An 11,464-nucleotide genomic window follows, 5' to 3' on the forward strand; every position below is an offset into this window, starting at 1 on the left:
ACTCCTCTCATGATGCTCATATGAACCATTTGGGCCAGAGTGTCTCTCAATGTATTGTTCCTTGTACCACCACTCAACCCACCACTGCATGTTTCTAAAAGTGTTTCCCCAGTATTCTAAATACAGCCCACAGTCTTCATCTCAAGTGCACAATCAATCAACAGCCATACTTCAACCTGACTTGCTCCTTTTCATTTAGACCAGTAACCGAGACCCTGAAGAACCCTGGAAAATATCATCAGTAACTGCTAAATTTCCATTAAAAATCCCTAACTAGATAAAAAAGGGTCAATGGACATGTTAAAAAATGTAGCATGTCAGCTCTGTCTCCTAGTTTCTTAAGTCATCACCCAGTGTCACGGAAAATTTTAAATTGCATACACAATATTACATTAACACAAGTATTCAGGGTGAGGTTTTTTACTGTATGTTGCAAAAATCTATTTTCTAGCCTCTCTCCTTCTAGCTTAATGCTTCTCTAATCATGTAGGGTTTTTTCTCTGTTTTCAGTTCCCATGTAAAGTAGCTATTGTGTATGTATTAAATAATCCAGGCTCATCTTTCTTTAGCCAGGTTTGGAGCACATTCTAGAAAAACTGTAAGCATCTTGAGACAGTGAGTCACATTTTTCTTTTTAGAATTCTTTCCTACAATTGAGTGGTTTTGTATTTATCATGGTATCTATTCTCAAACAGTTTCAAAGAAGTGTATCACGAGGAAGCAATGAATCCAGATGAACAGTGTGCCCCAAATCCAGTAACATCTCATTACTGAACTTTTAACTAGTTTTCAGTTCTGACATTAGTTCCCATCATTTCCCAGAATAGGATTTCATACACATTAGATACAGTCCTAAGACTGTAAAAGTAGTATTGAAAACATGCTTACAAATGGAGTCACAAAGACCAAATGCACAGTAACACAGCTTAATTTTTTTCTTCACTATGCAAATAAAAACAAAACAAAACCAAACCAGACACGGATATTACAATAAATTAATGTATTAATAGAGTGTCACTGTAATGCTGTTGGAACTTAGAACTATGTGTGGCCTCATATTTAGCTTTTAAGGTTGAAGTCATTCCTGCAGTTGGTACAAAACTTGGTCATCTTTTCCTGCTTAGCCCAAAACTGCTGCTTCTGCCAGCACAGCTGTATGGACAGAGATGAAATTCCTTCCTATGGTTTGCAGCAGTAGCCAAGCAGAACACCCCAACACAGATGTGTTTTAGGACTGTAAATGACTGTGTTCATGGGGACCACCTGAAGAGCTGGGCACATCCACACTGACCACTCTCACCTGCAGCCACCAAAATACCAACTGGATACAAGCTCACTTAAAAGATGCAGATGACAAGAGCATATTACAACAGAGCTCTTGTCCTTTGACTGTGCTGAACATGCAGTCATTTGATTGGCTCTGCCTTTAGACCTTTGGTTCATATGCAGCATTTTGGTTTAAAAACAAACAAATAAAATAGCCTAAAAACCAAAAGCCCCTCATCATCTACCTGGCACAGGTAGATTATGCCAACTATCCTCCTTATCTCCTTAAAAATACTTCTTCATTTCAGCTGAGCAGCTTCAGCCAGGGGCAGCAGAGCTGTAAGGTTAACAACTACCTCGTCCCAAGGTGGACTCACCCCAAACATTGCCCAGGCAGCCCCAAAGCCCCATTCCCTCCCAGCCCAGCAGTAACCAACCTCTCTGGCCTGACAGCAGCACTGACCATTGCTCAGCAAGCAAACAATGAAACAGGTTGTGAGCTAAGGGTAGGGGCAACTGGGGTCACCAAAGCCTTGGGAGCCCCAGTTTTTGCTGCTTAAACAGGGGAAGGGAAGCCAGCAGTGGGGTGGAAGGAGAGGAGCAGCTTTATTTTGTGTGCTGGCTTCTGGTATCCAAACACTCCTCCCAATCAATGGTGGGGAGGGAAAGGCATTTCAGACTGCACCCTCAAACCCTGAATTTTCAGTTCAACAAGCAGCCTTTCAGAAAACTGCAATGTAATTGCAAATTCTCCATTACTTTTAGCTTTTCCAAATGGGTTAGGAAGGGTGAGCCTTCCCTCTATACCTGCATTACAGAATTGGTACAATCTCTTCAACTACCAGCTCATGATGAACTCTTGGGTTACAGCTTTGCCTTTTCTTGCTTTGAGATGATTTTCATATTATTGCTTTCACCATTCTGGCCAATTTTATTTACATATTCTCTGTATTTTATAATATGTGTAGAGAGTTCTTGTGAGGAAAACACCAAGCAAAAAAAACCCATACCCGAATCTCATGTGTAATCACAAATATGTGATTTTCTAGAAGAAAATCTTGCTCATTATGAATTAACAAACATTACAGCCCAGTAATCCAACTCTGGAATAGAAATTAGAAGTTTCTTACATACAGTAAGAAAGATTTAAAAGAAACTAGTGTAATATCCAAGCAGAAACAACACCTCTGTGTATAAACTATTAAAATTCATTCCTTTACATATTAGCTGCTAACATAGGCATTTAAACCATTCTATTTACATGAGCTGTCGGCATCTACCATAGCTCGACCACCACCAAAAGAAACCTAACTGAAAAAACCCTAAAGAATGAAGCACAAAACCAAGCAGTTCAGACTGAATTAGCTACAGAAACAGAAATGTTCTGAGTGAGCAGTGAAACCTGGTGCTGTTTGCAAAATGAGGTGGTGAGAAGAGACTCGTTAAAATTATGAAGTCATCTTACTATCAAGACCTTGAAGTCTACACAAACAGCCCTTTTACAGACAGATAAATTAAGGCATGTAAGAGCCAGCACCAGAGCCTGAAACTCTGAAGCCAACACAGGACCACACTGACAAGATCATCTGTCACCTGGTTTTGGCCTAAAACTGACCTGAAACCCCAACGACCTCCCTGCTTGGATAGTGTGAGTAAGAAGGTAAAAGCTCCAAAATTAGTATTTCTAATTCAGAACACAGTGAAGTGATTCTGCTGTGTCTTACTACACAATGTATCCCACTGATATTTCATATTTGCATAGTAAGTCACTGTTTTAAAATAACCACATGGCACACAGTGCTTGTTTGTAAGAAAATTCAATTTTTTTTTCAACTAGGTCATTTGGCTTTTTCCAAGAATACAGAATTACTATTATTTTTTCATTTAATTAGCTGCACTCTATCCTTCAGGATTAAAAGATATACGGTAGTTAAATTGTGTTGATTAATACAGGAAAATCACAGCTACTCAAAAAAGCTATCTATTCTTGGGCTTGACAGAACTAGCCACTAAGTGCTTCCCTCCCTGCAGCCCTCCTGCTTGTGCTTCTACCAGGCTCACAAAAAAGATGCAAGACCCCCCAAGATATCTGTCAGGCTTCCAGTTAACAATGAAGATGGAGCAGTTCTTAGCTAACAGACACTGTGTAGACTCCTGATGAATAACTAAATTTAGTCTAAACAGTGAGTTTAAAATATATCATTTATATCACTGCATTCAAGTTTTAGAGACTAGAAGCTACTTCCCCTCCTTCCATCCAAATTCTTGTCCCTCCACCTCACATTCCTCAACTGCTTTCAGTTAAAAGGGTATTTCATGATCAAAGGTTTTAATAACTAAGAAAAAGCAAGACAGAAGAGATACAAGATTTTATTTTTCTGTATGAATAAAGAACAAATCAATCCACTAGGCAGTCAATAAAAATACAAAAAGCCTGCTGCAATGTCAGCTCAACATCCAGTAGATCCAATAGGGTGCAAAGAAAAAGTCCTTTCTGAAGGACTGAGCACCAGACAAATGATGTAAAGCTTCTCATTTCTTAGCTTGGCTGCATGTTTGATATCTGGTGTGTATTCAAGTCTTCTGTCCCTTGGAGCAGATTCCCAGGTCTTCCAATGGTGTGAGCAAATGTAAGGGGGTAAGCCTCTTTCTAGCAAAATAGTCCATTTACTGTGCTCATGTGCAAGCAGCATAAAATAACTTCACAAAAACAGGAGTCCTAGCCTCATATTCTTTTGCTTCTTGAAATGCATACAATTTTCATAAAGTAACACCAATCTGGTTTTGGGTTAGGACTAACAGTGAAATTTATTCATTCTGGTAAACAAAATGGGTCACCTTTTTCAGGTAACACTTTCAGGATTATTACAAATTAAGTAGAAAATGTTATTAAGTCCTTGGTAAAACCTTCCACTGTTGTAAATATAATAGCACAGTTCAGTGCTGCTGATTCAGTTGCCTCAATTCTTCACTTCAGCTTCATTCAAAGTCTATTTTAATGTAGATCTGTTGTAATGTTTTCCTTCAAAATGCCTAACAAGCATTCATTCACACCAAATTAAACAGAAGCTGCACAGTGCCCTTCCTGACACACAAAATTTATTATGTATTGGCTATCTTCAAGGAACTACTAATGGATCTTCTTGAAGCATCAGTTCTCCTGTGCCAGCAGAGCCATTTAAACTGTCTTGGTATCAGAACAACTCCATGCTTCAAAAGCTACATTTTCCTACAAGTCTCAGTATTATCAGGCTTCAACAGAAAGAAGTGATAGAGCATGCATATGATGAAACTCCTCTTAATCAATGCCCTTACTCTGATATCTTGGACCAACCCCCTAGGCTGGTATGAACAGGCATAAGCTTCAATGAATCTCTGCTAATTTACATCAACTGAGGCTCTGGCTCCACATCAAAGAATCCTAAATCGTTCATCACCTACATAAACTGTATTTATAAACATATATATATACATATATATATATATATATACTGACATGTATTCACTTGATTCCATATTCATGTTTCTAATAATTTCAGAACAATTTTCATAGAGATTTTTATTCTAAGCTAAAGAGCAAAGATCTCAGTAAAGGAAAACCTTTAATAGCCTCCATATATATTGATAACTTGGAAGCCTGAATTTTCAGACATTACTGAGGGCTCACCTCTCCTGAGCCATTTCTGTAGTCCCCAGTAGCATAAAAACCCCAGCATCTTTCATTCCAGAAAGCAGTACTCAGTGGAAAACTCTGATTCTCCTGCATGCCTTTCCACCTGCTTTAATACAAAGGAGTTTCTCAAGAGAGGATCAAAATGCTCAAACTGTCTCAAATTCAAAAGAGAAGGGCTGTTATAACATGAAAAGATGATTAAGGTCCCAGTTCTTTCCATGCATTACCTAGGTGGTTTTTTTGAGGCATGTAAATACCTGCCTATATAACTGTGTATGTGAAGATAAAAGGAGCATTTGAGCTGATGACTTGCGATCTGGAACATTCCCTCCTTTTGGACATCAGCTTGCTAGGAACAGGTTATTGCACCTTCTTGCTAATGTTCTTGCAAAAATTGGGTTTGTTTTGAAGCCTTTTTTTTTTTTTTTTTTAAAGAACATATTGTAATCAGATCAGTATTTCCATCTCCATGAGAGATCAATATTATCAGGAAAATCTAGATGCTCTTGTATAGTACCACTGAACCATGGGGTACCTCACACCTGGGTTTACTTAACACATTCTACAATCATGTAAGAATTATTTTGTTGGCTATCATAATATCAAACTTCAGATAATGCTGCCAAATTCTCTTTTGCAGTACAAAAAAAAAAAAAAAATCAGTGGGTTTCTGCCATTCAATGTCCCTTTTAATAAAAAAAAAGCCTCCTAATATTAACTGGTGAAATGTTACTACTGAACAACATGAACACACTTAAGAAGTTAATCCATTGTGTTATGTAGGGTCAGCAAGAGTCTTCCAGGCTTTCAGGTCAGAAGCACACCAGAACAAATTTGCACACTCTCAGGAACCTAGAACTGTTTGGGCTTATACCACAACACTACTGGCATTTGCAACTGTTAGTAACATTTATTGACTTTTTTTTTTCCACTTCATCATCAGCAGAGTCCTGGAAACAGCCTTATAAAAAAAAAAAATGCATTGTAGTCCAGTGATAGAGAGGAACAAAGGTTCGTGGGTGTTTTCATAATGTGCAGAGGAGGAAATAAGCACCTATAAGCAAATGCATGCTGTTATACTGCTGAGTGAAGTCTCTCAAGATACCAGGATGGTCTTCTATGGCCTCTCTTCTGGTGGCAGCAGAAACACAGCACACAACCCTGCTTCTCATGGCTTAAAAAGGACACAATTTAGCATGATCTTAGCCTAACATAACGAAGCCTTTGATGGAGGATCTGAGAAGAAAGAAACCAACCTGAAAATGGGGATGGCAATTAAAAGAGGGAATAAGATGGATTATCCACTTCACACCTCCACCTTTAAGCCAATAGCTGACTTAATTGCCAGACTTAAGTTGCTGATAACAGCACCAAGCTTTGGTTCTCCCCCTTCCAAAGATGGTCCAGGATACACCTCTGGAGACACCAGAAGGGAAATCAGTTAACACAGAAGGTGGAGTTGTTAAAACGTTTAAAAGTACTTGAAATTAAAATCTCTTACTACCCCATCACCCTGTTACAGACCTACCTGACAACCTGAACCATCTGATCACATCTACAGTAGGCAGAGCTCTCTGCTGGGCATGGACCAGTTACTAGTATTTCAGGCATGCCAACCAAGAGACACCGACTGTGGACTGGAGAGAGTTTTAAAAGGGCAAAGCAAGCATGACTGTAAACAAAAACCAGAAAACCCTCCTGCTGATTTCATCAACATACTGCCAAATACTCAGACCTTCACTGATAAAAGGAAACCAAAGCAGCAACAGTGCAAAATTATGGAAAATAAATGCAGCAGGCATTTATTATTTATGCACAGCTCTTCTTCCCCAATTTTCAGTGCCCTGAAAATAAAGAGGAAGAGCAGTAGCATATGCTGTTGCCTTCATCTTAAAGGGCATTAGAAAGTAATTTCTGATCACTTTTACTGAAGGAATTAAAAACTGTTTCACATTTGAGGAAATGTCAAAGAGCACACAGTCACTACCACCAGGTAAGCCCTATCACAAAGCTGATGATCCAGAAAAATCTAGAAAGCAGTAAAACCACAGTTCTGAAAGCCAGAGACCACCCTGCCCTCTCTGTACCTGTGGGGAGACTCTGCAGGAATTACAGTAAGTTTTCTCCTCTTCTTACAACACGTAGAGAGGTACAGTTAGAGTACATACAAAAGGGTTTTGTATTCGCTTTCAACTCTAGTAATGGTGGCTCAGTTTCACCAGCATTGAAAGAAACTAACAGAAAAAAAAGCAGTATCACATATAATCCTAAAGGTTCAAGAAAAAAACAGCAGTAGCCACTGCCCTCAGAGCCAGCAGCACAGGACCTGGGGTTCTCAAACAGATTTTGGAGCTGGACCTCGGTGGCAGAGATCCAGCAGCAAAATGCATGTCTTTCAAATCATCCCCTTGGACACCACATGTTAAGTTTCAAGTCCCAACTTCAATAAAAAGAAAAGCTGAAGGTTTTTTCCTGCAAGGTACTCAAGTCAGAAAGTTAAATTCCACTGGTTTACACCATCTTATGACTCAAGACTTGAGCAGTCAATAAATCACTTTTTTAAATCCTTGTGCTTCTCATTTAGCACCCATATCATTAAATAAACGTATTTTATACTACAATTAAGGACCTAAACCCATGCAAGATTCATTCTTCTAGTCTATCTACCAGATGCAAGCTACTACCAAAGGAACCAGTAACCCTAAAAGGATCATTTACTTAAAATGGTGCAAGAGTTACTCTGCTAGTAGTGAAGTGTCACACCACAGACCTGGGGAAAACTTTTAACAGCATCAGCCATCTGTGCATTATATTTTAAAAATATTGAGAAAAAAAAACTTCTCAACAAAAGTCTTAAATTTGAATCAAATCAAAGCCAACAGCCAAAGCTCCCAACAATGCTGTTTTATCAATTCTATGCTCTGAAATAAACTTGCTCCCTGTAGCACATGGATGGAAACCCAGGACCATGAGAAAATGATACAGCTACTGAAGAACAGCTAAAACCCAAATAAGTCAATACCTCACCATGTTGCAGATACTTGGTTTCTTACAGAATCTTGACATGTATGAGAAGCTGAGGACTGCATCTAAGAATGGATTCAAGAAGCCAGTAAATGAATCCACATTTCCAGTTACTACTCTGACTAAATTTCACTTGTGTATTGCTGAGACACACACACACTTGATCAAATTCCTTAATTTCTGCATCTCACAGCTCATAATTAAGCAAACAAGCTTCACTTTAAACATCAAGAGCCAAACACTATCCAAATACAAACACAGGGAGGGTCAAGGAATAACAGGATCTTAACACCTGCATTACATATACAATCATCCAAAGCTTTAGCATCAAAGAACAGGACTGGAAGGTCTCCCTTAAAGGTATTTTGAGCATGGGCACCATCAAACCTAAAACTTTCTAAACCAGGCTCTTGAGAAATGCTTGGGATTTTCAATAAGTTCTCTGGTGAGCTCACATCCTTCCTTTTTTGCTTAGCCATCTTTGCTCAACTGCACATTCACAGCCCCCAGGGTAAGTGTACCACAGACACAGCTTTATGTTTTCTATTAAAATGTACTCTATAACAGAAGTAATCTGAATATTCCTTATAGTTTTATAAGAAACATTCCCAACTTTGAACTCAAGTCTACAGGAAACACAAAACAACAAATTCTCTTTTTTAAGCTCTGCCTTTAGGAAGGAAGGATAAGCTCTGCATACTGATTCTTACATTCTGAAGAAAGCAGATTACATCCAGGATAAGGAAATTGCAAAAAAAAGTACCCAAGTGGGACAGAATGGCAAGTAAAAAATAACAAGCGCTCAAGGGGAAAACAAAACATAACAAAAACCAGCAGCAGAGCTCAACTGAAGTCTCAAAGTCTGCTTCTAGACCTGCCACTAAATTAGGGCAGCAGAGCAAAGCATTTCTGTTCTAACATTTCCTCCCCGGTTTCTCAATAGCCATTAGCTTTAAGTCGAAAAAATAAAAGTTACAGAGCCGGTACCGCCCCCCAGGTGCCCCACCGTAAGAGTTCCATTAGACTAAAAGCTGTTTCTCCCCCACCCTCACCCTTTGCACTGCTGTAACAACTCCAAATTACCACCGAGACGATCCTGTCCCGAAGGTGAAGCGCTCCCTGCACAGCACAAAGCTCACCATCCATTTTAAAAGCCTTCCCAACACGACTCACACGCTTCACACTGACTACGTTTAACCTACTCTGATGGCCCTTTGATACAAGAGCAGAGAAAAAAAAAATCTTAAATAAAATATATCAACATAAACAAACGGAGTCTTCTGCAGATGGCGATTACGGCAATTAATCCCTCCACAAAGCGCGGCGGAGCACCAAGGCAGAGATCGTCACCCAAATACTGCAACTCCCTAACTTCACCCTGTAACAAAGGCTTTTAGGGCTTTTATTTCCCCCTCCTAATTTGACCTAACATTCCCTGGTGAATTATTCATACCCCTCAACTCACACATTGTCCAGCCGTCACCCACGCACCCCCGGACCACCACCACCTTCCCCCCGCGTGGCTTTTGGGGGGTTTGGTTTTATTTAAGCTTAATATTTCTAGATTACAAAACAGCCCTTTTCTAAACAAGACCTCAACATCACAACCCCAGAGACCGCCCTGGAATAAAGCTCAGCCGATCCCTACCCACTCATTTTTCAGAAACAGCGGCAGCACCGCTGCACCCCGGCGCTTTCCCCCCCCACCCCGGATCCCCTCCTCACGGCCCCGGCGGACACCCCTCAGCCCCGCCGCCGGTCCCTGGCCCGGCCCGGTTGTCTCGCTTTGGGCCGCCCAGGCGCGACGGCGGAAGGCGCGGGGAGCCTTCCGTGAATCAGGCCCACGGCCGCCCCACGGGGAGAAAACACACCGGGAGCTCCCCTCCATCGACCCCAGGGCCGGACCAAGCCAAGCCGGGCCGGCAGGACAGCTCCCGCCGCGGGAGAGGAGGTGTCCCACTACACCGAGTGCCCCCGACGGAGGGGCCCCGACCCGCTCCCCCCGCCGACAAAATGGCGACGTGGACGGAGGGAAGGAGGAGGAATGAAAGAACGAAACGCTTCGCGGGCAGGGGGACCGCGAGGAGGGGAAGGGAGGAGGGGAGGACGAGGAGGGGGCGGCGGTAACAAAGCGGGGGGCCCGGGGGACGGCGCCAGCAGCACCGGAGAGGGAAGGAGGGGGGTGTGGAGCGGAGGGGGGGGTAATGAGGGGGAGGAAGGGAAAGGCGGCGGCCCCCGCGCCGGGCGGCGAGCGAGGGGCGGGCAGCGCGCTGCGGACAGAGCCCGGGAGGCCGCGGCGTTGGCCGGCGGTACCTCTTCTTGTCGGTGACGCCGCCGGGGCTGTCCATGGCGGCGGGGCTGGCTTCTCCTCCTGCCGGCTCCTTAGATGCGGGGCGGACGGCTCCAATGGCCTCCACGGGGCGCGGGGAGATGGCGGCGCAGCCGGGAAGGGGCCGGGTCTGGGGCCGCGCGGGCTCAGAGCATCGGGGCAGGCTGCGGGGAGCTGCGGGCGGCGAAGGGCGCAGCGGCGGCGGTGGGCGGCGCGGGGCAGGGCGCGGAGGAGGAGGCGGGGGCGGGCGCGGCCGGCCCGGGCCCAGCGCTGCGCCAGTGAGGAGCGGCGGCGCGGCCCGGCCCCTCGGCCGGCGGGGTCAGCTGAGCGCTCAGCTGGGAGGGGGCCGGCGCCTCACGTGCGGCTCTGTGTGCGGGGCAGGACCGCCGCCAGCCCGGCCCGGAACGGTACCGGGTACCGGCTGGCAGCGGAGAAGGGGCTCTCCCGAGCCCGCGTTCCGCTGGTTTTCACGCCAAGCGCCGCCGGTGCGGGTGGTTAAATATCGCCGGCGAGGCTGAACGTTTATGGGCGTCTCATGTATTTTTATGATTTTTTTTTTTTGTAAGGTACTTATTTTTCTTTCTATTTTCTTCTGTAATGCTTTACTCCTCTCTGCAAGGCTTCGTAGGCCTCAAACCGGGACGTTTCCAGTAAAAGAGTTCAAACCCTCATGTTAATTAAAGGGAACAGGCAACTGCATCGCCCGGCGGGTCAGAAGGATAACGCGCAGATAATTAAGCACATTTCATGCAAGTTTCACAAACCCAACACCCACAGGCAGAGCCGGGACACAGGACGGGCGCTGATCGACGGCCCCGCAGCCCCACTGCCTGCCCACCCGCTCGGGCAGGCCTGAAACCCCTCGGCCAAAACACCGGTTCAGGCTCCAAGTCCGTTCCGCCCGTAGCACCGCAGACTCCCGCGGGGCGGTGGGTGTTGGGTTCCCGTCCCCATCGCGGTCCCGATCCGCTGCTGTACCCCGGGGGCGGCACTCGAACCTGACCGGCCCGGCCCCGGCGTTGCCCCGCGGCCACGGGGAGGCACCAGAGAGGAGCGGGGAGGGGGTCCCTTGGAGAGCCGGGACAGGGTGGCGGGGCCGTGCCTCGTCCGCCAGCTTTGGGCACCGCTGAGGGCTCCGGAGTCTGCTGCAACCCTGGCCCAGCCCTGGAGGT

General features: G+C 44.4%; 1 protein-coding gene across 1 annotated transcript in view; it reads right to left on the reverse strand.

Annotated features, from left to right (window-relative positions):
- The window catches only part of HIF1A (hypoxia inducible factor 1 subunit alpha), a 33,541-nt gene extending 23,029 nt beyond the window's left edge, over positions 1-10,512 (reverse strand). The window contains exon 1 of the mRNA XM_030451838.1: positions 10,277-10,512. Coding sequence (XP_030307698.1) covers positions 10,277-10,311 — 35 coding nt within the window. The 5' untranslated portion in view covers positions 10,312-10,512. The remainder of the gene's footprint in view (positions 1-10,276) is intronic.
- Between the last annotated feature and the right edge of the window lie 952 nt (positions 10,513-11,464).

This window comes from Calypte anna, chromosome 5A, assembly GCF_003957555.1.
Source record: "Calypte anna isolate BGI_N300 chromosome 5A, bCalAnn1_v1.p, whole genome shotgun sequence".
NCBI classification, from domain to species: domain Eukaryota; kingdom Metazoa; phylum Chordata; class Aves; order Apodiformes; family Trochilidae; genus Calypte; species Calypte anna.